Source organism: Rhinoraja longicauda, chromosome 12 (genome assembly GCF_053455715.1).
Source record: "Rhinoraja longicauda isolate Sanriku21f chromosome 12, sRhiLon1.1, whole genome shotgun sequence".
NCBI lineage: Eukaryota > Metazoa > Chordata > Chondrichthyes > Rajiformes > Arhynchobatidae > Rhinoraja > Rhinoraja longicauda.
The window spans coordinates 28,768,496-28,796,270 of record NC_135964.1 but is presented as its reverse complement, the minus strand read 5'-3'; the positions used below and the strand labels follow the sequence as shown (position 1 = coordinate 28,796,270).

The 27,775-nt window shown below is 45.0% G+C and overlaps 1 protein-coding gene across 3 annotated transcripts in view; it reads left to right on the top strand.

The window, feature by feature from the left end:
• The window catches only part of LOC144598845 (succinate--CoA ligase [ADP-forming] subunit beta, mitochondrial-like), a 66,895-nt gene that overhangs the window by 7,399 nt on the left and 31,721 nt on the right, over positions 1-27,775 (top strand). For all 3 annotated transcript variants that reach the window (XR_013547906.1, XM_078409346.1, XM_078409345.1), the window contains exons 3-7: positions 5,990-6,089; positions 7,837-7,999; positions 11,325-11,453; positions 18,008-18,146; positions 21,165-21,326. Coding sequence is in view for 2 of the 3 variants with exons in the window: in XM_078409346.1 (XP_078265472.1) it covers positions 5,990-6,089; positions 7,837-7,999; positions 11,325-11,453; positions 18,008-18,146; positions 21,165-21,326 (693 nt within the window). In the remaining variant the exon portion in view is untranslated. The remainder of the gene's footprint in view (positions 1-5,989; positions 6,090-7,836; positions 8,000-11,324; positions 11,454-18,007; positions 18,147-21,164; positions 21,327-27,775) is intronic.

Genomic DNA, 27,775 nt, shown 5'->3' with positions numbered 1-27,775 from the left:
CCCCTCTCTTCCCCCTTCCCCTCTCCTCCCCCCCTTCCCCTCTCCTCCCCCCCTTCCCCTCTCCTCCCCCTTCCCCTCTCCTTCCCCTCTCCTCCCCCTTCCCCTCTCCTCCCCCCTTCCCCTCTCCCCCCCTTCCCCTCTCCCCCCCTTCCCCTCTCCCCCCCTTCCCCTCTCCCCCCTTCCCCTCTCCCCCTTCCCCTCTCCTCCCCCCTTCCCCTCTCCTCCCCCCTTCCCCTCTCCTCCCCCCTTCCCCTCTCCTCCCCCCTTCCCCTCTCCTCCCCCCTTCCCCTCTCCTCCCCCCTTCCCCTCTCCTCCCCCCTTCCCCTCTCCTCCCCCCTTCCCCTCTCCTCCCCCCTTCCCCTCTCCTCCCCCCTTCCCCTCTCCTCCCCCCTTCCCCTCTCCTCCCCCCTTCCCCTCTCCTTCCCCTCTCCTCCCCTTCCCCTCTCCTCCCCTTCCCCTCTCCTCCCCCTTTCCCTCTCCTCCCCCTTTCCCTCTCCCCCTTTCCCTCTCCTCCCCTTCCCCTCTCCTCCCCTTCCCCTCTCCTCCCCTTCCCCTCTCCTCCTCTTCCCCTCTCTTCCCCCTTCCCCTCTCCTCCCCCCTTCCCCTCTCTTCCCCCTTCCCCTCTCTTCCCCCTTCCCCTCTCTTCCCCCTTCCCCTCTCTTCCCCCTTCCCCTCTCTTCCCCCTTCCCCTCTCTTCCCCCTTCCCCTCTCCTCCCCTTCCCCTCTCCTCCCCTTCCCCTCTCCTCCTCTTCCCCTCTCTTCCCCCTTCCCCTCTCCTCCCCCCCTTCCCCTCTCCTCCCCCTTCCCCTCTCCTCCCCCTTCCCCTCTCCTCCCCTTCCCCTCTCCTCCCCCCTTCCCCTCTCCCCCCCTTCCCCTCTCCCCCCCTTCCCCTCTCCTCCCCCCTTCCCCTCTCCTCCCCCCTTCCCCTCTCCTCCCCCCTTCCCCTCTCCTCCCCCCTTCCCCTCTCCTCCCCCCTTCCCCTCTCCTCCCCCCTTCCCCTCTCCTCCCCCCTTCCCCTCTCCTCCCCCCTTCCCCCTACAAGTGTAGATGGGGCATGTTGGTTGGCGTGGGCAAGTTAAGCCAAAGGGCCTGTTTTCATGTTGTATTACTCTATAACTCTGAGGTGGCAGTCAAAACGAAAAGTGCAGATAAATTTAATGGGAATTTAGTTCGGTGGTCCCTAGTATGGCCTTGGGTCCACTGAGTCCCCGCCAACCAATGATCACCTGTACACTATTTTTATCTTACAGACTAGACATTTTTTTACGTAAGCGAATTAACCTACAATACTGCATGTCCTTTGGAGCGTGGGAGGAAACCCGAGCACTCGGAGAAAACCCAGGTTGTCACAGGGAGAGCTTACTAACAGTGTTCATACAGTTCCCGTGGTCAGGATTGAACTCGGGTCTCTGGCGCTGTAAGGCAGTATTTCCATTGCTGGGAGTAGAGGATTTTGCTGAAAGATTTAGATTTGAAGTTATTTAACTGTAACATAGTTGGGCCAAACAACCTGCTTCTGCAGTTTAAATCATCTATAAAATGATGATAAGTGTTCAGGTGTCCGCTACGATGATGTGGATGAATTTTCCTTGCCAATCAGAATTCATGGAGTTGAGTTAATGTTGAGGACTTATGGTAGTAATACCTCCTGCTCGTCTGCCAATGCCAGTTATTGTGATAAAGGAGCCCAGCACCTTCTGTGAGTACAATGGTGCCAGGCTCTTATTTGAGCAGTCCTCTCAATTTACTCTTCTCCAGATGTTTGCAAAGAGGACTTCACAATTTTTACTCTGAGAATAACTGCTGTATCTGAATTTGAATATCTTCAAAAATGGAGCTGTCTTATAACATAGCTGCACTGATTGGAGCTGAATAAAAATATTTCAGTGAACCCCTTTGATAAAATATTGTGAAAGAAATTCCAAATCGAGTAGGATTAATATTCCTAAATGTTCACGCAAACAAAGGAATAACTTGCCTAGAGCCTGATCGTTTGCTACCGATTTCGGTGTCATGGGTTTTGACACTAACAGAAGTCTCACAAAATAAACTGAAATTTCACCGGACTTAATTTTGTCATCGTGCTTTTACAGCAGTGAGATAAAACAGATGATGCTAAATTAACTATTTCACTGCTCATGCCTGATTATTTATTTGATATTAAAGTTCTAAATCCATATAGTTAGATGAGAGACACCGCATGGAAGCAAGCACTCTGGCCAACCAAGTCCACGCCGACCATTGATCACCCATTCACACAAGTTCTTTGTTATCCCACTTTTGCATCCTTTCCCTATGCACTCCGAGCAATTTACAGAGTCCAATTAACCTGCAAACCCGCACATCTTTGGAAGATGGGTTATACCTTATAACACCCGGGGGAAACGCTCGCGGTCACAGGGAGAACATGCAAACTCCACACAGACAGCATCCAGGGTCAGGATCAAATCTGGGACTCTAGTACTACAAGGCAGCAGCTCTACTAGTTTCTGCTTTCTTGAATCCCCTTCTCTTCCCAATGACGATTCAAAATCGCTGATCCTTTTGTACATTCCCTTCAAAATGAAATAGTCATTGCCTAGAAGTTTATTAAAATTCTTACTTTTGTTTTCTGGGCAAAATGGTATAATTACATGCTACACCACACCAGCTATACAATCTAGCCTTGTTTCTCTTCTCTGATGAAACTTGATCTGCTCAATTTGACTGTTGTACGTCCTGTTCAATATGTGCTTTAGGATGCTGTGGAGACAAGAAAAAATTATACTGCAGATGCAAAATCTTATGTGCTTCATCACTTGTGTGTGCTGCATTAATTCCATGATGTCAAAGCCAGAACAAAATCTCAATTTAATTTGTAAACAAGAAAGTAATTCTTGGCTCGGGTCATGGTTATTTTGAACTTGCATACAATTTGTTCACGGTGTAGTTGCACCTGTAGGGGAGTGGAATTCAGAATATAGACTGAATGACCTTCCATTTATTTACTTTTGGATATACAGGCAATCTGGCTCAATGCCAGTGAGTATAAAGTGCGATAAGAAATGATTGCATATCAACAATTCGAACAATGACGTTGTATTGAAAATAGATACCACAATTTTGGCAAAGGGATGCATCTGAAAATACTTATTTTGGGATATCAGGCTTAGCTTCATGAGTGATTTGAAGCCCTTGCATTCAACCCTAATTTGAAAAGCTTGTGAGCACTGAATTTTAGATCAATTTGATGGAATGGTACACTATTGGAGATATTGCCTGTAAAATTAGATATTAAATCTGGGTTTATTTTATTTGCATCATCAGATAGCTAGAAAATATGTCCTTTTTGAATGGCAGGGAAGTCTTTCATGTGTCTTAAAAATATTTGTCTCTATTCCTACACTGTCAAAAATCAGTAACTGCTCAGTGAACATGCTATCCACAAACTGTCAGTCACCTCCATTGTAATGGAAGGAAGTGTCATCAGCTGTAAGGGGGCTTTGCACAAGTAAATATTACAGATAATGATTTGATCTAGGCATTTCTAATCATTTATTTTTGTTGCTATGAAGCTTTTTCTGCCAACTCTGCCATTCAAGTTATTTCAGTAACCATAATTTTTAACGCCTTGGTGTAAGCCTCTCCTAGGGAATTGCAGTCATAATGATTTATGTTGTAATTAAGACCGAAAAAATATGGCTGGTGCCTAGAGATTTTACACACCAAAACCTCCCACACATTCTACTGTGTTAATTAGGTAATCAGTTTTATTGTTGTTGGTTGTTTCAAGGATTCAATTCATTAAGATGTTGTTGTAAACTCTTCCGTTTACATAAATTTAACAAGGAAATCTTGCACTTCCTTCAGAAGTGGCAGACTAAGAATAAAATTAAGAATTTTGTTGAAAGGTAGCATGAGGTGTTTGTTTGTTTATTGATAAAAAGCACTCTTTTACAACCGCTTGATAATAGCAAGCATAAAGATGTGAAATGATAAAACACCTTGTATAACAGCATTGGGATAAATCTTTGGTAACAGAACAAACCAACCTGAACACTGCTCAACTCATAAGCACATTTGTATAGTCAATGGGAAATGAGTCAATTGTTAAAGAACTCTCCCACGGTAGCCATAGTACAGCAGCAGAAAAGATTGTTATTGAGACACAAGAGACTGCAGATGCTGAAATCTGGAGCAACGAACAATCTATTTGATGAACACAATGGCCAGGCAGTATCTGTGGCAAACGCACAAGGAAATGGCATCTCTGGACTGAATGAATAGAATGGGAGATGAATGAATGAGAGAAAGCCAATATAAAGAAGATAGGTTTAAGGTGAGGGGGAAAAGACAATAGGAACCTGAGGGGTAACATTTTCATACAAAGAGTGGTGGGTGTATGGAACGTTCTGCCAGAGGAGATAGTTAACACAGGTATTATTGCAAAGTTTAAGAAACATTTAGACAGGAACATGGATAGGACACGTTTAGAGGGATATGGGCCAAACGCAGGCAGGTGGGACCAGTATAGTAGAACATGTTGGCCGGTGTGGGCAGGTTGGACCGAAGGGCATGTTTCCACGTTGTAAGACTATTGCTCTAAGAGTTGGTAAGATTTCAATGGATCCTGATGAAGGGTTGATCATAGCTGTAGGCAGGTGTGGGAAGGAAGGGTGGAGCAGGGGCTGAGGCTTAATTAGTGGGGAACAGAAGGCTGCTGCTTTTGGAATCTGATAGGAAAGGAAGGTGAAGAATAGACAAAGAATGTGGGAGGGCAGATGGGAATGGTGAGGGGAGGGGGCTGAATGTGCAGGTGATGGCCAGATGGAGTGGGTGTTGCAGGGGAAACGTGATAAGAGACTTGGATTCGCAGAGGGGGAGGGTTCAGGGGTTTGAAAAGATGGGTGTGTTTGGGAGGACCAGCAGATTGAGAGGGTTAGCAGATTACCTGAAATTGGTGGATTTGATATTTGTGCGCCATATAATATATATATTATAATTAATATTATTTGAATATTCAATATTGAATTCAATTAATCTGAATATTGAATTCAATATTAATTTAACATTCACTACCCAGGCAGAATATGAGGTGCTGTTCCTCTAGTTTGCATTTGACAATGGTGGAGGCCAAGGATAGATAGGTTGGTGTGGGAATGGAAACAGGAATTGAAACGGCATGGAAGCCTACTTGGACCCTTCTTTGCCATTGTATCATTTGTGTCATTTGTCAAAATAAAATACTGTAATTCTGGAAATCTGCTCTGACCCCCACTCACCCCCAGAAAATGGCTGCAATAGTCAACAGATTAAAACCAGGGTTTTTTTAAACTCTGCTTTACCTGCAGAGTATTTCCAGTATTTTGTTTTATTTCCCCATTAATTGTGCTTCCACTTTGCTGTTGGAACCATTATTGCGAGACTGATTATAAAAAGTTATTAGATTTATTTGTGCCAGAATCTTTTTTGAATGCCTCCAAGAAGCTTCTTAAGCCTTATTTCTCCGATGTAAATTTTCAAAGATCGTTGATCTTTGGATGCCAAATCTGAGCTATTGATTTTGTTATCCTTCACTGGGTGGTACCTAAATCTTCACTCCAAAAAAGTGATCAAAGCTGCAGAACATGTTCAAAATGGGCTGAACTAATAATTCATATGACAGAGATTTACGTGTCCTTACATGCTGCTGTTGCATACTATGTCAGTTCATTCTTCGATCTTCCTGCTTTGTCATGTAGCTCAGTGCTGCTTAGTTTGTATTATTGGGACCGATGTATGTATGGATGGGTGATTGGGCCTGTGTTGATGAGTGATTGGGCCTGTGTTGATGAGTGATTGGGACTGTATTGATGAGTGATTGGGCCTGTATTGATGAGTGAGCTAGATGTATTTTACCCGCTGTTGGTCCTTTGTGCTGAACAGGTAAGTAAATATCCAGGCCAGGATAGCTTATAAATAGTTCAGCAGAGTTTAAACCGGTACATTCACTCTTTATTCTGTACCACAGGTTCAAGAGATCTTGTTGTAAAAGCACAGGTTTTGGCCGGTGGCAGAGGAAAAGGTGTATTTGAAGGAGGTCTGAAAGGGGGCGTTCGAATAGTTTATTCGTAAGTATTTCAAAACAACACAGATTTTTCAGTTCATATTTAAGGTGTTGGATGTCGGTAGATTTTCTTTTTCTATTTGTGAAAAGAGATTCCTACATTAAAGACATTTGAGTGACATTAAAGTGTATGTGATTGAAAGAACCAGCACCAATTCTTTGCTCTCTTAAATATTTTACTCTGTCCATGTTGAGCAATACTGCCAACTGCTGAATAGATACCTTTCCAGATCCTCTCCTGAATTTTGTTGTGTTTTTTGTAAATAACATTGCCTTCAATTTAGATTTGCACAAGTTGAAGCCACATCCACCGTTCTCTGAATCAAATCATTAATGAATTAAAAGTAACAAATCAAGAATTTGGATCTTGATGAGCCCAAGTTCACTTTTATCTTTGCTGGAAATTTTCACTTATAACCAACTCCATGCTTCCTATTCAGTTCTTAAATGCCTGCCTATTCTGCTACCACCAGATACTCTGTAAATCACAAGCTTCCATTAAGCTTGTGTCAGCTGTATTTGTATTCTGTGATATGATTGAAAATATCAGTAGTTGTAACATTTACATACTATCCTTTACGTAGAAAGAAATTATTGTATGCGCCCAGAAGCATGAATAAAATCGTGACAAGTAGGTAAAGAGTAAGAGAGAAGCAAGAGTGGACATTGGACTGCTGGAAAATGATGCTGGAGAAGTGATAATGGGAAATGGAGAAATGGTAGAAGTATTGAATACATTTTTTGCGTCAGTCTTCACAGTGTAAGCCATCAGCAATGTGCCTGCAATTCAAGAGAGTCAGTGGGCAGAGGTTAGCTATAACTAAGGAGAAGATGCTTGGGAAGCTGAAAGGTCTGAAGGTGGATGTCACCTGGACCAGATGAACTACATCCCAGGGTTCTGTAAGAGGTGGCTTTAGAGATTGTAGAGACATTAGTGGTGATCTTTCAAGAATCACTAGTCAAGAGTGGTTCCAGAGGATTGGAAAATTGCAAATGTTACTTCACTGTTCAAGAAGGGAGCCAATCAAAAGAGGGGAAACTATAGGCCGGTTAGCCGAACTTCAGTGGTTGGCAAGATTTTAGTAAAGGATGAGGTTTCCGAGTACTTCAAAGCACATGATAAAAGAGGCTGAAATAAGCATAGTCTTGTGAAGCGAAGTTCTTGCCTGACAAACCTGTTGGAATTCTTTGAGGATGGAAATAGCAGGATAGACACAAGAAACTCTGTCAATGTTGTTTACCTGGATTTTCTGAAGCCCTCGGCTCTGGCCTGTTGCTGGCCTTCAACATGTTAATCAAGCTAGTGCTTGGAAGGTGATTGGATATAAAAAATGAAAAGCAGAGTTAGTTGTTAATGTCTGTAGCACCTTTGCATTCTTGGGTTTCTCTGAGTTTCTGATCTTGCCTTTCCCAGGGGTCTTTGAGGAAAAAAATAATTGTGGCAGAAATTCTATTTTAAAACGAACTAAAACGTTTTTAAGACAAGAAAAGTCTGAAGAAGGGTCTCGACCCAAAAAGTTATCTATTCCTTTTCTCCAGAGATGCCACCTAACCCGCTGAGTTACTCCAGTATTTTGTGTCCATCTTCAGTGTAAATCATCATCTGCAGTTCCTTCCTACACATAAAATGTTTTTATCTTATCTTCAGAACCCCACTGAATGAATATCTTATATTATTCTTATTGAATACATTTGTGTAATCATCCTATAGATCTTGCAAAGAAAGACGTTAATTGATGTCTTCTTCCCAGTCCAGAGCAAGCCCGGGATGTTACTTCCCAAATGATTGGAAAGAAGTTATTTACCAAACAAACAGGTGAAAAGGGAAGAATATGCAATAAGGTATTAATCTGTGAGCGAAGGTATCCCAGGAAAGAATATTACTTTGCAATAACACTGGAAAGGACATTTCAGGTGAGTTGCTTGCCAAGACGATCTGGTGATTTTTCTTGTCGTGACTTATAGCCATAAAGAAATTGTCTGTTCAACCTATGCTGGTTTTCAGGGAAGCAATTCCATCAGCCTCATTCACCCCTCCTTATTTCCCTGTACACTGACAACTTATTCTCTGTCACTCATGCCCATTTGATTATTTTTGTCGTTAACCTACAAGTATGCATGACATTGTTTTAAAATAAAATGAAATCAATAGGTTACACTGTTAGGATCTTATGAAGAGTCCAAGAGGAGGAGATTTTGAGAATTTTGTGCTTACCAGTAGATGCTTAATGTATTGTCGTAGTGTTGCCATCAGTTTCAGAAATTTGATGATAAAGCAGACAACAAATTGTGAATATTTGGGATTTTCTACCCATTAAATTAATTACTGAGTGCATTCAACACTGACATGAGACACTTTTAGACATGAATGGGATCTTGGGTTCATGTGGAAAAGTGACACTGAAGTAAAAGATTAAGCATAATTTTGTTCAATGGTGGACTTGGATGAGAGGCAGAATATTTGGCTTCTGTTTATATTATGTCTGGTCCAAGTCCATTGGAAGGGGACTTGCAGATGAGATGATATCTATCTGCTATGTTGTTCTTTTGGTTGTCAACAGTATTTGTGAAGTTCATTTGATCCATCAGCACAGGAGCACTCAAGGCTATGTGCTCAGCCCCCTCCTCTACTCACTCTATCAGGCATGTGAATTTTCCACGGATTTCCGCGTTTTTAAAATCAATTTTCCGCGCTTTTTGCATGATTTCCGCGTTTTTCACTTTGCCAAAATCGCGTTTACCAACGGAGAAACCGGATCGAGAAAAAGAAAGAACCCCCCCCCCCCCCCCCCCCGATGTATAGCAACATTTCTCAACTGGGGTTCCCCGGAACACTAGCGTTCCGCTAGAGGCCACTAGAGGTTCCACGAGAAATAGCCGCTAATCATTGAAATCCGGACAAAATTACGAGAGCCCACTTGAGATCCCCGTGCCCTGGACGTCTCCCCGAAAATGTGACACCTAGGCTGGGCAAGGCAGCCAATCTCGACCTCATCTGTACTTCCACGGCCGATCAGTGGGTTGAATTTGCAACCTGCAGCGGGGTTCTGGAACTCCAGCCCAGCTGTAGCCAGCACATCTATCCCCATAGCCGACTTCCTTGGCCAGCTGGATAAACCAGCAAAGCTATGGAACCAAGAGTGCCAGAAAATTAGTGGTGAAACTGTAATGAGTAAATATTAAATTTAAAGTGCAAGATTATATAACTAAATTAATTAAGATGGGGTTAAAATATAAAACACAGCAGAAAACCCAATTACCACCTTTTTGGGCTGATTATCAATTAATGTGTGAATTTACTTCAACAAGTACTTCAATAAGCAAAAAATGGTGAACATTCACCTCAAAAAGGCAGCCAGTATCATCAGGGACCCACACCACCCTGGCCAAGCTTTTATCCTGGCCCTGCTCCATCGTTCCAATGCTTACCTGGATAAGCCGGGAAGGGCTGTGAGAGTCCTTTTTGTTTTTCCTTCTCCAGTGCTTTTAACACCATCCGGCCTGCACTACTACTGCAAACTGACAAAGATGTGGGTGGAGACTCCATTGGTGTCCTGGATCACCAAGTTCCTGACTGGACGACCACAATATGCCAGGCTACAGAACTGTGTCTCGGACATGGTAGTGAACAACACGGGCCCCACTGGGGATGATACTCTCTCCCTTCCTGTTCACCATCTACACCTCAGACTTCAGATATAACTCTATAACTCGGACTCCTGCCACCTTCAGAAGTTTTCAGATGACTCTGCAATTGTGGGCTGCATCAGTGAGGAGAGGGAAACTGAATGCAGAGGTGTAGTCAATGACTTTGTTGTTTGGTGTGGGCTAAATCACCTGCAGCTCAACACCGACAAGACTAGGAGTTAGTGGTGGAATTTAGGAGGAGAGGAACACCCTTGTCCCCTGTCTCCATCAATGGTGTGGATGGGCAGTTTACCAGGGAGTACAAATACCTTGGAGTGCACCAGTAAACTGGACTGGTCCAGGGACGCTGAGGCCCTGTACAAGAAGGGACAGAGCTGACTGTACTTTTTGAGAATGCTCCGTTCCTTCAACGTTTGCAGTAAGATGTTGCAGGTGTTCTACCAATCACTGATAGCCAGTGCCCTCTTCTTCGCTGTCGTGTGCAGGGGCAGCAGGGCAAAGGTCGCGGACGCCAATAGGATTAACAAATTCATCAGGAAGGCTGGCTCCGCCCTGGGGGCGGAGTTGGATTCATGGGAGGCGGTCTTGGAGGAGAGGGTGCTCCTCAAACTACAGAGCATCTTGGACAATACAGCTCACCTCTTCCATGACACACTGGTCAACTTGAGGAGTACCTTCAGCAACAGACTGGTTCCACGAAGATGCAGTACCAAACGCCATAGGAGATCCTTCTTCCCTGTAGCTATCAAACTGTACAACTCCTCCCCCTTCTGTCGAGGGGTAGACTGACTCCCCTCTCTTCCCCCCCCCCTCCTCCCCAATCTTAGCACATCCCCAATCTTTTCCACTTGTCACTTTAATTTCATGTATTTTGGTTTTACGACTGTTGGCAGATCAATTTCCCTCCTGGGATAAATAAAGTTATATCATATATTTCACTCCTGCCATAGGGAAGAACGTATAGCAGCCTGAAGGCTGTAATATCCAGGTTCAGGATCAGCTTCTTTCCAAAAACCACCAGGCTATTGAACACTACAAACTCAAAATAAATTCTAGAGTATAAACTGCCTTGATTGCACAAAGGACTTGGGAGGCATTGTTTTTGTGTTTGTACTATTGTTTTTGTACTACAGTGTCTAGGGAGTACTATGTTTAAATATTGTGCTGCTGCAAGGAAAAAATTCATTCTAACGTTTCGGGACATCTATATCTATATCTATCTATCTACATTATTATCTATCTATCTATCTATATATATCTATTATCTATCTATCTATTCTATATACTAAAACTCTGACCTTGTGTATGTATATGTATATATATAAATATATAAATCCGTATGTAACTCAAAATATCAATAGCGCCACAATTTTGGCGACTGTTTCCAACAACTTCTATTTCAATTGGTCGTATATTTTTTTAAGTTAGAGAGGTTTTAAAGTTAAAACATTTCATTTCTAACCGATTTATGGAAGGGCTTCCTAAAGTCCAAATGTAATTCTATGGACTTCCACGGTGACTTTTGTGCATGATAATTATATCTAACTAGAAATGACGAGGAGATTTCTACCAATAATATTTCTTTCTTTAGGGGCCAGTATTAATAGGCAGTTCTCAGGGCGGAGTTAACATTGAAGATGTAGCAGCGGAAAACCCTGAAGCAATTGTGAAAGAGCCTATTGATATAGTTGAAGGTGTCAAGAAAGAAAAAGCTGTCAAGGTAAATCATGGAAATTCCAACCACGAACACTAAATGGAATTCAGGTGGTGTTTTGATCTAATAACTAATATATTTCATATACAGGGATCCCTATTCTAGCAGAAGCATATATATTTAAAAAAATTACAGTCCTAAATTATATTCAGTGCAATTGATGGAAACCCATTGTCACCCTTTAATCCTCAAATCCCAATCACAAGTGTAAAATAGAGACTGGAGGTGCTGGAATCTTGAGTAACAATCTGTTAGAGGAACTATGGAGGAAAATGGACAGGTGATGTTTTGGGTTGGGACCCTTCTACAGAAACATTTAAGATATTTATATATGGCGAGGCAATGTTGGTTTAAAAAGCAAATATATGGGGTTCTGCTTGCAGAGGGGTTCATTTCTTATATCCTTTGACTCAAGTGGAAATCTTGCCATTGAACAAAACCCATATTCTACACTTCACCCAGTATTTGTGGGAAAACTATTAATTACTGTTATGAAGAGATTGTTCCCAGTTTTTAGTGCCGTAGGACAATAAAGTTATGGATTTCATTGACTCATGATCTACTTGTATGTCTGGTGTAAGATGTGTCCTAATTGTTGTAGAGTATTACAGCAGTAAAGGGGAGTGTACTTTCAAGAATAAAAGGGGGGAAATTGCTGTTTCAAAATGCAAAAAAAAGTGCAGAATTTGGAGTCGAGATTTTAAAAAAAATCTTAACATAGAAACATAGAAAATAGGCGCAGGAGGAGGCCATTCGGCCCTTCGAGCCAGCACCGCCATTCATTGTGATCATGGCTGATCATCCACAATCAGTAACCCTTGCCTGCCTTCTCCCCATATCCTTTGATTCCACTAGCCCCTAGAGCTCTATAACACTCTCTTAAATCCATCCAGTGATTTGGCCTCCACTTAACCAAATTTATCGTTTTATTTATTTATTTATTATTATTCTATTTTATTAAACTAAATAGGGGGGGGGGGGTGTCAAATGGGATAGTCAAGGATGGAGTTAAAAGGAAAGAGCATAATGGGATAGTTAATGACCCCAGAATTAACGGGAAAGAAAGCTCACAAAGGAATAGGAGAGTATGGCCAAGTGTAATAGGGATTGATGTGAAGGGTGAGATAAGCAAGGAATTAAAGGTATTGTATATGAATGCGCAAAGTATAAGAAGTAAAGTAGATGAGCTTGAGGCTCAGTTAGAGGTTGGTAGATATGACATTGTGGGGATTACAGAGACATGGCTGCAGGAGGATCGGGCCTGGGAACTTAATATTCAAGGTTATACATCCAATAGAAAGGACAGGCAGGTGGGCAGAGGCGGTGGGGTAGCTCTGCTGGTGAGGGATGAAATTCAGTCCCTTGCGAGGGAAGACATAGGGATTGACGAGGTAGAGTCACTGGATTGAGTTGAGGAATTGTAAAGGCAAAAATACACTAATTGGCATTATCTACAGACCCCCAAATAGTAGCCCGGATGTAGGGTGTAAGTTGCAGCAGGAGTTAAAACTGGCATGTAAGAAAGGTAATGCCTCTGTGGTGATGGGGGATTTCAATATGCAGGTAGACTGGGAAAATTAGGTTGGTTCTGGACCCCAAGAAAGCTAGTTTGTAGCGTGCCTCCGAGATGGATTCTTAGAGCAGCTTGTGATGGAGCCTACCAGAGAAAAGGCAATTCTGGATTTAGTGTTGTCCAATGAACCAGAATTGATAAGAGAACTCGAGGTAAAGGAACCGCTTAGAGGTAGCGATCATAATATGATTAGTTTTAATCTGCAATTTGAGAAGGAGAAGGTTAAATCGGAAGTGTCAGTGATGCAGTTGAACAAAGGGGACTATGAAGGCATGAGAGAGGAGCTGGCCAAGGTAGACTGGAAAGGGATTCTAGCAGGAATGATGGTGGAACAGCAATGGCAGGAATTTCTGGGCTTAATCCGGAAGACGCAGGATCATTTCATTCCAAAAAGGAAGAAAGATTCTAAGGGGAGTAGGAGGCAACCGTGGCTGACAATGGAAGTTAGGGATGGAATAAAATTAAAAGAAAAGATGTATAATACAGCAAAGAGTAGCCAGAAGCCAGAGACAACAGAAGGTAACAAAACGGGCAATACGGGCTGAAAAGATGAAGTACGAGGGGATGCTGGCCAAGAATATAAAGAAGGACAGTAAAAGCTTCTTTAGATATGTTAAGAGAAAAAGAGTAGCAAACTCAAATGTGGGTCCCTTGAAGGCAGACACGGGTGAAATTATTATGGGTAACAAGGAAATGGCAGAAGTGTGGAACAGGTATTTTGGATCTGTCTTCACTAAGGAAGACACAAACAATCTCCCAGATGTACTGGAGGACAGAGGATCTAGGGGGGTAGAGGAACTGAAATAAATTTTCATTAGGCGAGAAATAGTATTGGGTAGACTAATGGGACTGAAGGATGACAAATCCCCTGGGCCTGATGGTCTGCATCCCAGGGTCCTCAGGGAGGTGGCTCTAGAAATAGTGGATGCATTGGTGATCATTTTCCAATGTTCAGTAGATTCAGGATCAGTTCCTGTGGATTGGAGGTAGCTAATGTTATCCCACTTTTAAAAGAAAGGAGCGAGAGAGAGAAAACGGGGAACTACAGACCAGTTAACCTGACTTCGGTGGTGGGAAAGATGCTGGAGTTAATTATTAAAGAGGTAATAATGGTGCATTTGGATAGCAGTAAAAGGATAAGGCCAAGTCAGCATGGATTTATGAAAGGGAAATCATGCTTGCCTCATCTTCTGGAATTTTTTGAGGATGTGACAAGTAAAATGGATGAAGGCGAGCCAGTGTATGTAGTGTATCTAGACTTTCAGAAAGCCTTTGATAATGTCCTGCACAGGAGATTGGTGACTAAATTTAGAGCACATGGTATTGGGGGTAGGGTGTTGACATGGATAGAAAATTGGTTGGCAGACAGGAAGCAAAGAGTAGGAGTAAACGGGTCCTTTTCAGAATGGCAGGCAGTGGCGAGTGGAGTGCCGCAAGGCTCGGTGTTGTGGCGGCAACTATTTACCATATATATTAATGATTTGGGTGAAGGAATTAGAAGCAACACTAGCAAGTTTGCAGATGACACAAAACTGGGTGGTAGTGTAAACTGTGAAGAGGATGTTAGGAGGTTGCAGGGTGACCTGGACAGGTTGAGTGAGTGGGCAGATGTGTAGCAGATGCAGTATAATATAGATAAATGTGAGGTTAGCCACTTTGCCGGCAAAAACAAGGTGGCAGGTTATTATTATCTCAATGGTGTTAGGTTAGGTAAGGGGGAGGTGCAGCGAGACCTAGGTCTCCTTGTACACCAGTCAGTGAAAGTTGGCGTGCAGGTGCAGCAGGCAGTGAAGAAAGCTAATGGAATGTTGGTCTTCATATCAAGAGGATTTCAGTGTAGGAGTAAAGAGGTTCTTCTGCAGTTGTATAGGGCCCTGGTAAGACCACATTTGGAGTATTGTGTCTCCTAATTTGAGGAAGGAAATCCTTGTAATTGAGGCAGTGCAGCGTAGGTTCACGAGATTGATCCCTGGGATGGCGGGACTGTCATATGAGGAAAGATTGAAAAGACAGCTTGTATTCACTGGAGTTTAGAAGGATGAGAGGGGATCTTATAGAAACATATAAAATTATAAAAGGACTGGACAAGCTAGATGCAGGAAAAATGTTCCCAATGTTGGGCGAGTCCAGAACCAGGGGCCACAGTCTTAGAATAAAGGGGAGGCCATTTAAAACTGAGGTGAGAAAAAACTTTTTCACCCAGAGAGTTGTGAATTTGTGGAATTCTCTGCCACAGAGGGCAGTGGAAGCCAAATCATTGGATGGATTTAACAGAGAGTTAGTTAGATCTCTCGGGGCTAGTGGAATCAAGGAGTATGGGGAGAAGGCAGGCACGGGTTATTGATTGTGGATGATCAGCCATGATCAGAATGAATGGCGGTGCTGGCTCAAAGGGCCGAATGGCCTCCTGCACCTAATTTCTATGTTTCTATTTCATTCTCCATCCTATTTTTTTTCCTCTGTTCTGATTTCTTTGGGGGAGGGGGGAGTGTCAATCATTTTTTGGCAAAATGGGCATTGCTAGCAAGGCCATGATTTATTACCCATCATTAACTGCCCATCAGATAATTGTGACCAATGTTCTTGAACCACTAAAGATTGGGAGTTCCAGGACAATGAAACAATATATTTCCAAGAGTATGTGGTTCATTATTTGATGGGAACTGGAGAGAGACAGGGGCTATTAGATGGTAGCCTGTCTCCCTTGTCACATAACCTGCCTCCCTTGTCCTTGGCTAGGGGATGCGGATTTGGAGAGTCCTGTTGGACTAGTCAAGATGAGTTACTGCATTGCATTTGTGGAGAGTACATGCTGCAGGCATACTGCACTCATGGCAGAGGGAATTAATACTTAGGGTTGTAGGTGGTTGCCATTGAAGCAGACTAGAGTCAAGCATTGTGTGCTAGGAGTTTCTCTTGTCTGGTAAGTTGAGAGTGCTATTCTTAGTTTGTCTTGGAGGTAGTGAAAATCCTTGGGGTGTCCGGAGATGAGTCATTTGTCACAGGATATTGAGATTCTAACCTACTCTAGCACCTAGAATATTTATATGATGTCCAGATACTTTTAGTGAATGTTGACTCTCAGGATATTGATCGTGGGGACTTTGCAATGAATCAGGAACCAGATAACATAAGTTTAAGGTGAGAGGGAAAAGGTTTAACAGGAACCTGAGGGGCAACTTTAATTTATAAAAGAATGGACAAATAAGTAAATAAATTCCTTGGAGCGCACAAGACTGAGGGGTACAAGGGTGTATAAGACCATGAAGGGAATAGGGTGAATCCACAGAGTTTTATTCAGTTTAGGGGACTCAAGAACCAGAGGACATAAGTTATGGGAGCAGAATTAGGCCATTCGGCCCATTAAGTAATCCTGTCATTAAATCATGTCTGATCTATCTTTTCTTCCCAACTAGATTCACCTGCCTTCTCCCATAACCCCTCACACCCTTACTAATCAAAAATTTGTCAATCTGTGCCTTAAAAATACCCAATGACTTGGCTCCACAGCCGTCTGTGGCAATGAATTCCACAGATTCACCACCTTCTGACGAAATTCCTGCGCATCTCCTTTCTAAAGGTATGTCCTTTTATTCTGAGGCTATGGCCTCCTGTCCTAGACTCTCCCACTGGTGGAAACATCCTCTCTACATCCACTCTAGCCAGGCCTTTCATTATTCGGTAAATTTCAATGAGGTCCCCCCTCATCCTACTGAATTCTAGTGAGTACAGACCCGGTGCCGTCAAAACACTCATTGTATGTTAACCTAATCATTCCTGGGATCATTTTTGTAAACTTCCTCCCACCCTCTCCAACATCAGCACATTCTTCCTCAGATATGGGACCCAAAACTGCTCATAAATTTAAGGTGAGAGGGGAAAAATTTAATAAGAACCTGAGGCATATTTTTTTTTCATACAGAGGGCGGTAGTTATATGGAAGGAGTTGCCAGAGGTGGTGGTTGAGGAAGGTACTATGACAACAATTAAAAGATATTTGGAAAAACACCTGGATAGGAAAGGTTTAAAGGGAAATGGGCCAAACACAGGCAGATGGGACTAGTGTAGCTATTGGTCGTCTAGCTATAGGAAGGATGTGATTGAGCAGGAAAGGGTGCAGAAAAGATTCACAAGGAAGTTTCTTGGATTGGAAGGCTTGAATTATAAGTATAAACTGGATAGGCTGGGCCTATTTTCCTGGAACAAAGGAGGCTGAGGGACTGAAGGAGGTTGAGGTGTATAAAATCATAAGGGTTATAATAAGGTGGATGTTTAGTCTTTTTCCAAAGGTTGGACATAAGTTTAAAGTGAGAGGGGAAAGATTTAAAAGGACCTGAGTGGCATGTTTTTCACACAGAGGGTGGTCGGTATATGGAATGAGCTGCCAGTCAGATGTCCGATTGGATAGGGGTGCTTCAGGATGTGCCTGAGTGAAGGTTTCAATAGTAAGTAGATTTTAAAGGGCTGCTGCCTGCATCCAAATCCCAGAATCAGACTTGATTTTGTCACACTTAAGCTTTGCTGAAGCAAGCTTTGGATGTATTGAGGTCATGCAACTGCACAAATGGTCTGCTGTCATGGACCAAGTGTGTCTGAGAGAATTTTGTAGAAAAGGCATTGAAACACTGGGTTTGTTTGGGGGTCTTCACCTGTCTATCTGTTATGAAGATCCAGAAGCAACACCACAAACTTGAATAATGCTACGGTTTCCCCTCTCTCACGAAGCAATTACATTTCTTATGGGCTATTTAGATTTTCATAATAAAATATTCTCTACTGTTAGCTTATTTTCCTGAGCTAATCTGATATTTGATCTTTCTGTTCTCGTGGAATAATTTCCAGCTATATATCACAATGAAATATTTAAAAACCCAGATGAGAAGTAGGCCGAGATCTCTGGAGAATGCTCCACCTTGTGCTTGATATTGCTGAAAAATAGGTTACAATTTTAGTACTAAATTCTCTATTTAAAATGTTATCTTTCCAGCTTGCAAAGAAAATGGGTTTTCCACCTAATGTCGTAGAAGATGCAGCAGAGAACATGATCAAATTATACGACGTTTTTGTTAAATGTGATGCCAGTATGTTAGAGATAAATCCTATGGTGGAGGATGCCTCTGGAATTGGTAATGTACACTGAGCTCCTATTTTAATTTTGCTTAATAATGTTTGCCTTTGGGGTTGATGCCACAAAGTGCTTAAATTTTAGCATCTTTGATTTAAAGATTTAAAATATGGTATGGTCTTTTTGTGAGGAAAAAATTATAATGTTTGGAAAAGTTGTGGGAAATTATGCCAAGCTGAAATGATTTATGCCATGATTTTCTGGACTTTTGATTTTGCCCATTTCTCGGCAATTCTGGATCTTGGGAAGAAGTGACATGATTTTCTAAACATCATTAAATGTGTTCTAAGATCCTCAGTAGCTGCGAACAATCAGCACCTGAAACGGATTAACAAAATATACATTTGTGCAACAGTCTTCTGACCCTCCTGTCCCTTGAAGCCTGACTTTGTAATTTACAAAAAGCCAGATGTTGGGGTCGCTTAACCAAATAACTTGATACAGAATAAATGTTACATGTAATACAAATGTTATCAATATATATCTGATATTAAATATATAACTAATTTTCAAAGCATTTAAACAATTGCAGTTTGAAATCCTTACTGTATATGCTATGCATAAAGATTCCTCAGATGATCAGTCTGGGCCGAATGTATTTGCATTCATTGACTAGATTGGTAACTATAACTACAACTCATCTGCCACTGATTATAGTATGTTCATACTGCCTGCTTTTTATTCTCATTCTCCACTGCTGCGGGCAAGTGATCGATGGCACAATCAATTGCCGTTTTTCCACAAAGATCATGCTGATTGTTCTTGCTTTCCCAAATCAGGAAGGTCTCATCTCTTGGTGTAGTCTTCCTTTTGCCGCTGCACCTGCCCATCTTCTTGGGCGATAGTGATTCGGCTTTGGACCATTGCATGACAATCCTGGAAACAGAAGCTTGGCTCACCCCTACCAGCTTTGTGATCAATCATTGTGACTTTGAGCAATGTTGATGCAAAGTTATGATCTTTGTTTGCCTCCATGACATCCACTTTGTGAATTGCTTGACGTGTTCTCAAATGGTGATGAAACGGTAGGTGACTGGTTCACAACAGTTGAAATGCTGCTGTAATTTTCTCCTTAATTTACTTTAAATGTTATTGATTTTAAATATAAAAACAAATGGTGGACATAGAAAGTCATTCAATGAAAAAGTAGCAAAATCAGCCTGTGATTCAAATAATTTGCACAAGGATGTAGTTATAATAGATTGTGATCTTTAGTCATTTGTCTTGTTCGTGATTTTACCCTTGTTTGTAATTAACATTTTAATGATACCTCTAAAGCAAAGTTGACCTCACCTTGTAGCAAAAGTTGTGACACAACCATCATTGCTTCAGGATGAAATCTTCAAAAATTGAAATTGAAAAAAAAACTGATGGGTTTTGTAAAACCAATTTTCTGGAATATTTTCTCGTCTTGATCGATAATTCTGTTTCTCAAAGAGTCATGGAAACAGGCCCTTCAACCCAACTTCCCCACACCGACTAATATGTCCCAGCTACACTAGTCCACCTGCCTGCGTTTGGTCCATATCCCTCCAAACCTGTCCTATCCATGTACTGTCCAACTGTTTCTTAAATGTTGGGATAGTCCCATTGTTAACTACCTCCTCTGGCAGCTTGTTCCATACACTCACCAGCCTTCGTGTGAAAAAGTTACCCCTCAAATTCCTATTAAATCTTTTCCCTTTCACATTAAGCCTACGTCCTCTGGCTCTTGATTCACCTACTCTGCGTCTCTGATCTATTCCTCATGATTTTATACACCTCTATAAGATCACCCCTCATCTGCTTTAAGGAATAGTCCCAGCCGACCCAACCACTCCCTATAGCTCAAACTCTCTAATCCTGGCAACATCCTCGTTAAACTTCCCTGTACCCTTTTCAGCTTGACAACATCTTGTCTATAGCATGATGCCCTGAACTGAACATAATACTCTAAATACGGCCTCACCAACGTCTTATACAACTGCAACATGACCACCCAACTTCTACACTCAAAACTCTGACTGATGAAGGCCAAAGTGCCAAAAGCCTTTTTGACCATCTGATCTACCTGCGACTCCACCTTCAAGGAACGATGCACCTGCACTCCTAGATCCCTCTGGACCACAACTCTCCCCAGAGCCATACCATTCACTGTGTAGGTTCTGCCCATGTTAGACTTCCCAAAGTCCAACACCTCATATTTCTCTGTATTAAATTCCATCAACCATTCCTCAACCCCCCTGGCCAATCAATCAAGATCCTGCTGCAATTTTTCACAACCATCTTCATTATCTGCAAAACCACCCACTTTTGTATTATCTGCAAACTTGTTAATCTTGCCGTGTATGTTCTTATCCAAATCATTGATATAGATGACAAACAGTAAAGGGCCCAGCGCTGAACCCTGAGGCACAACACTAGTCACAGGCCTCCAGTCGGAGAAGCAACCTTCCACCATCACCCTTTGCTTCCTTCCATGAAGCCAATATTCTATCCATTGAACTATCTCTCCTTGGATCCCATGCAATCTAACCTTCAGAGCATCCAACCATGCGGAACCTTGTTGAATGTTTTGCTGAAGTCCTTATATACAGCTCTGCCCTCATTGACCTTTTTGGTCTTCAAAAAACTCAAATCAGATTTGTGAGACACGACCTCCCATGTTCAAAACCATGCTGACTATCCCTAATCAGCCCTTGTCCTTCTAAATTCTAATTGTCTTGTTCAAAAGATATCTGGAAAATGTTGCAATGGACTCTTGAAACTTTGTACATTTATTAATAGCCACAAGACCGCACAGCACAAAACTGCTTATTCAAACTTGCACTGTAATTATATTTCTACCTCCATTTTAAGTGCTGCTTAAAGAGTAAAGTTGTTACCATCACTAGCCCTTTGTTTCAGTTGGCCTAGCTTAATTGGCTGTAGTTTTTACTGTTTGATATTTTTGCAATACAGCCAATTTTTAATAATTGAATGTTTGTTTAGCTACTGTGTTGGTGAAGTAGTTTTAACCATTGCCACTTTTTGCTTCTAGTAATGTGCATGGATGCAAAAATCAGTTTTGATTCTAATGCTGCCTTCCGGCAGAAGGATATTTTTGCCCAGAGAGACTGGAGTCAAGAAGATGAACAGGACAAGCAAGCAGCCACAGCAGATCTTAATTACATTGGATTGGATGGAAATATTGGTTGTTTGGGTAAGTTGTCATTTGAACACATTAGCATTTTTCATGCAAATGTTTGGAATGAAAATTGCCTGTTTCCATTCATAGTCACGTAACATGCTTCACATTCAATTCTAAATGTAAACCAATTCCAAACTGTTTATACAGAAGTGTGCAGAGTAAGTTTTTCATGGCTTATTTTGATTTAGTGTTGGTTTGCCACTTTTCCAACAGTGGTATATTGCCTACATCCCCAGACTCCAAGCACAAATTCCCTCCCTTATCTTTCTACCATCTCCCTGGTTATCCTCCTGTTTTTAATTTGGTATAAAAAGCTTTGGCGTTTTCTTTAATCAGACTTGCCAAATCCATTTTGTGGCTCCTTTTTGCCCTTCTCTTCGCCTGCGTGACTTCTTTCCATCTTTTTTATATTCCTCAATTGCCCTGTCTGATTCCAACCTCTTAAACCATGCATGTGGTTCATTTTTCTTTTTGACTAAATATACGGCCTCTTTTGTCCTCAAAGGTTCCCTTACTTTTGCCATCCTTATCCCCCCTTCTTACTGGAACATGGGGTTCAGAACATCCATCAACTGGCCTGCGTCCTGGACAGATGTTCAGAGATGCGCACACCGAGGAAGTTGAAGTTGTTGACTCTCTACATCACTGACCCGTTGTTGAAGACAGCTTTGTGGAACAATGAGTTCCTTGGTTTTACTGACATTGAGAGCAAGGTTGTTATTCAGGCACCATTCAATCAGATGATCATTCGCCCTCATGCTCTGTCTCATCATTATCCATAATTCGGAGCCTTACGGACCTTCCTCCAATATTCTTCCTCACCTTTTGCAATGGCTTCCTCTCAGATTCACTTCCACAGATTGTAATTGTGGTTCGGTACTCCTTCAAATCTACACAATAAATTACTCAGAAGTATCCATGTATGTATTTAATTTGGAACCTCTGAGAGACAGGATTGATTTAAATCTGTGCATAGTATGTTCCTCACCTGGGCGGGATGCACTAATTCTATAGGATTCTGTGGGATGCACTAATCCACTAATGCTGTGGATGGCGCGCCGGGATGACGTCGGCGTCACTCCAGCAGCGCCTGATTTTCTCCGGTCGGGCGGGGGAGCTGTGGAAGGAGTGACAGCTGCTCCCCGGAGGCCTGTGCGATCGCCCCTCGCGGCCGTTGCGGGTCCTACACCTGCAGTCCCGCACCAGCAGGCTCCAGCCAGCACCAACAGTAGGCACTGGTGCTATTACCACCAGCGTTGGGGTGCTGCAGCCCGACGATGCCGCCAGCCGTGCACGTTCCCGGGAAATGCCGGGGCCGGCTGCCAATAGTCCCCGTGGCGGCCGGCCAGATTCACCGCCTCTTCGCCTGGGATCGGCGCTCCGGGGGTCGCTTCCTCGTGGATACCGGTGCAGAGCTGAGTGTCCTTCACTGGTGGATATTCGTTCCGGTAAGCGGGGGCCCGTCCTCACCGCTGCAAATGGGAGCCACATCTGTACTTATGGGGTCCGCACGGTACACATGTTCGGCTCCTGTCATTTCACGTGGCAGTTTACGATCGCCAAAGTCTCCCAGCCGTTGCTCGGAGCCAACTTTCTGCGGGCTCATTCTCTCCTGGTGGACGTCAGGCAGCAGCGCTTGGTCCACGCCGCCACGATGGAGCCCATCGCGTTGTGCCTGGATGAGCCCGTTGCACGCCCACTGTCGTCTGTGAACTCCTATTTTGCTCGGGTTCTGGCAGAGTTCCCGGAAATCGTGACCCCGCAATTCCAGTCGTCGACCCCCAAGCATGGGGTGGTCCATTTCATCGTAACTACCGGCCCGCCCCTCCACGCACGAGCACGCCGACTGCTGCCCGATAATCTACGTCTGGCACGGCAGGAGTTCCGCACGATGGAGTCTTTGGGGATCGTCTTCCCTTCCAACAGCCCATGGGTGTCCCCACTCCACATGGGCCCCAAGCCAAACGGGGGCTGGAGACCTTGCGGGGATTATCGGCGGCTGAATGTCGCTACCGCCGCGGACCGATACCCCGTGCCCCACATTCAGGACTTCAACGCCCATTTGGCCAGGGCTACAATCTTCTCGAAAGTGGATTTGGTGCGGGGCCAAATCCCGGTCCACCCGGAGGATGTGCCCAAGGCGGCAATCATCATGCCGTTTGGTCTGTACGAGTTCGTGCAGATGCCGTTCGGCCTTAAGAACGCCGCGCAGGCATTTCAACGGTTGATGGACGGGGTGTGTCGCAGGCTTGATTTCCTGTTCGTCTACCTCGACGACATCTAGGTGGCCAGCCGCTCGGCAGGAGCACTGTGCCCACCTCCGGCGACTCTTTCAGCGGCTCAGCATGGTTTGGCTATCAACCTCGCCAAGTGCCGCTTTGGAGTGACAACAATTGACTTTCTCTGCCACCGTGTGACTTCGCAAGGCGCGGTTCCCCTGCCGGACAAAGTCGACACCATCCGCCGGTTTCCCCGTCCATCCTCTGTGCGAGGCCTGCAGGAGTCCGTCGGCCTGGTGGCTTTTTATCGCTGGTTTCTGCCATCCGTGGCCCACATCATGCAGCCGCTATGAGCTTCTGGCGGGTAGGCGCAAGGACATCGTGTGGACCGACGAGGCGGTAACAGCCTTTGACGGCGCGGAGGCCCTGGCTCAGGCTGTGCTGCTGGTTCACCCGCAGGAGGATGCCCCGGCAGCCCTTACGGTGGACGCCTCAGAGTCGGCAGTTGGTGCCGTGCTGGAGCAACTGACGGACGGGGGTTGGCGCCCCCTGGCCTTCTTCAGCCAGCACCTCAACAACGCCCAAAGGAAATACAGCGCATTTAACCGCGAGTTCCTAGCTCTGTACCTGGCATTGCGCCACATCTGCTATTTCCTGGAGGGCCGCCCGTTCACCACGTACACGGACCACAAGCCACTCACGTTCGCCTTAGCAAAGGTTTCCAACCCGTGGTCCGCCCGACAGCAGTGCCAGTAGGCATATATTTCGCAATATGGCAACCCCCGTCCGTCAGTTGCTCCAGCACGGCACCAACTGCCGACACCACTTCCATTCGCTTCGTCGAGTGGAAGGAAAACCGGGTGGCCGACGCATTGTCTCGTCCCTGGTGGAGGCCCAGCTAACGGACGGGGATATGTCCGCCTACCGGACTGCCATCTCTGGCCTTCGCCTTGAGGATGTCCCCCTCGGCCCCCTCGGAACCATAATACTGTGCGACGTGTTGTCTGGTCAGCCGCGCCCCATCGTCCGGTCAGCCACGCCCCATCGTCCCTGCCGCCTGGTGCTGGAGGGTTTTCAACGTGGTCCACGGGCTGGCTCACCCATCCATCCGGGCGACGACGGCACTGGTAGCTGCGCGGTTCATGTGGCACGGACTGCGCAAGCAGGTTGGCCACTGGGCCCGCACCTGCATTCCGTGCCAGACGGCGAAAATCCAACGCCACGTCCGGGCGCCACTCCAGGAGATCGGTCTACCTCGCCGGCGTTTTGACCACCTGCACTCCCGCCGTCCCGGGGCATCAGCCACCTCCTCACGGTGGTGGACTGCTTCACGCGGTGGCCAGAGGCCATAACGCTGGCCGATACATCCACAGCTACATGCGCTCGTGCGTTAGTCGCGCACTGGATTGCTCGCTTTGGGGTGCTGGTGGACATCTCCTCGGACCGGGGGCCACAGTTCACATCTGAGCTGTGGTCGGCCATGGCTCACCTGTTGGGTGTGCGGCTGCACCACTCCACGGCCTATCGCCCGCAGGCAAACGGCCTGGTGGAGAGGTTCCACCGGTAGCTGAAGGCAGCGCTGAAGGCGCGACTCTCCGGCCCGGACTGGATTGACACATTGCCGTGGGTCTTGCTGGGCATCCGGACTGCGCCTAAGGAGGACCTGGCCTCATCTTCAGCGGAGCTCGTGTACGGGTCGCCGCTCACGGTGCCCGGGGAGTTTGTGCCCTCGGCGCAGGGGCAGCAGGAACCGCCCTCACCCACCCTTCAGCACTTTCGCGAGCGAGTTGGCCAGCTCTCACCCTTGCCGATGTCCCGCCACGGGACATTTCGCCCGCACGTACCATCGGCCCTCTGGGACTGCGCCTATGTGTTCCAGTGTCTATGTGTTCCTGCGCCGTGACGCCCACCGGACGCAGCTCCAGAGGCTATATGAGGGCCTGTACTGGGTGCTACAGCACGGGCAGACAACCTTTGTCTTGGACATGGGGGGCCAGCCGGAGGCTGTGTCAATTGACTGCTTAAAGCTGGCGCATTTGGACTTGACCAACCGGTGCGGGTTTCCCAGCCTCGGCCGCGAGGTCGCCCCCCCTTCGCGGCTCCCTCCACCTGTGCCGCCGCTGGCCCCTCTGTCAGCCGATTTTCATACACGGTCCAGTCGGGTTGTGCGACCGCCAGAGCGTTTCATGCCTCCGGTTCTGGGGGGGGGGGTTCCTCTGGCGGCTCCCAAGGGTCGGGCCATACCACTACCGAACCCTTCGGCACGGGAATGGACCAGTCCAGGGGGGCGGCCCTTAGCTACGGGGATAAAGGGCGGGGTTTTAGGCACGATCTCTCTCTGGCAGACTCGACTGGTCTAGAGACACCACAAAATAAATCCCTCCCGAAATACCTGGCTCCTCGCCTTTATTTCGGGTTTTTCGACGCGCCACATTGGTGACCGTGGCGGTCTATTGCTGTCATAATGAACTTGAAATTTAGAATCGACCGTTCGTCCGGCTCACAGGCCGACCAGGCCCCGTCTATCGAAGCAGTCTCCATCAAACTGCCGACGTTCTGGACCTTCCGGCCTCGCGTTTGGTTTCAGCAAGCGGAGGCTCAGATAATATAATATATAATATGCTAACAATAGCTAGTCTAAACATAAATGGCTCTTACACCAAGTATGTTTTGCAACATACGAGGAATTTCATTTGCCATACAGTCATCATACCGATTAAAAACAACAGAACACACAAAATACATTTTAACATGAACGTCCACCACAGTGACTCCTCCGCATTCCTCACTGTGATGGAAGGCAAAAAAAGTTCAATCTCTTCCCTCCTTTGTCCTCGAGCCTTCGGGCAGGGTGATCTTACTCCCGTGGCCGGTGGACGGGCCCTCGCGTCGGGGCGATCAAGCTCCTGCATCGGGGGGGGATCTCAGCTCCCCCATGCCGAGCGATCAGACCCTGGGTCAGGGCTAGCTGAACCTTCTGCGTTCTTTGGAGCTTCCTGACATCGATCTCTACCCGAGTCTGCAAGCTCAGGTGGGTGAGTCTTATGTTGGCATTAAGTAGTTTATTGTAGGAGCCATTTTGCGTTTATTTGTTATTTTTGCATATTATTACATTCTTTGTAACCTGCTGTATTATTTTTGGACACCAAGAGGTTAATATTAAGCTTATGTATAGGACTGGGAGGACCCAGAGGTGTGGCTACAGTTATGAGTATAGATTCTTCCAGCACTGAAGTAATGTTTTAATGTATCATCGAGGGCAGCTTAGACACAAAGATCTTTGCTGCCATTTAATATACGAGAAGTGCCTGCTGGATAAAAGGTCTGGCAAGTCAGTATAGGTCACGTAGGAACGACAATAAGATATTAGATTCTTACCAAGTTAATGACAAGAGATATGTCAATACTTTTTATTGCAACTTCAAATAAATGACGAACTAACTGAAATGTCATGAAGATCTCTGTTGTTATTTGCGTCAAGAATGTTTCGCTCCCGTTCCTATGTCATACCATATAACCATATAACCATATAACAACTACAGCACGGAAACAGGCCCGTTCGGCCCTACCAGTCCACGCCGACCACTCTCTCTGACCTAGTCTCATCTACCTGCTCTCAGACCATAACCCTCCAATCCCCTCCAATTTACTCTTAAATAATAAGATCGAGCCTGCCTCCACCACTTCCACCGGAAGCCCATTCCATACAGCCACCACCCTCTGAGTAAAGAAGTTACCCCTCATGTTACCCCTAAACTTTTGTCCCTCAATTCTGAAGCTATGTCCCCTTGTTGAAATCTTCCCCACTCTCAAAGGGAAAAGCCTACCCACGTCAACTCTGTCCGTCCCTCTTAAAATTTTAAAAACCTCTATCAAGTCCCCCCTCAACCTTCTACGCTCCAAAGAATAAAGACCCAACCTGTTCAACCTCTCTCTGTAGCTTAAGTGCTGAAACCCAGGCAACATTCTTGTAAATCTCCTCTGTACCCTCTCCATTTTGTCGACATCTTTCCTATAATTTGGCGACCAGAACTGCACACCATACTCCAGATTCGGCCTCACCAATGCCCTGTACAATTTTAACATTACATCCCAACTTCTATATTCGATGCTCTGATTTATAAAGGCAAGCATACCAAACGCCTTCTTCACCACCCTATCCACATGAGATTCCACCTTCAGGGAACAATGCACAGTTATTCCCAGATCCCTCTGTTCCACTGCATTCCTCAATTCCCTACC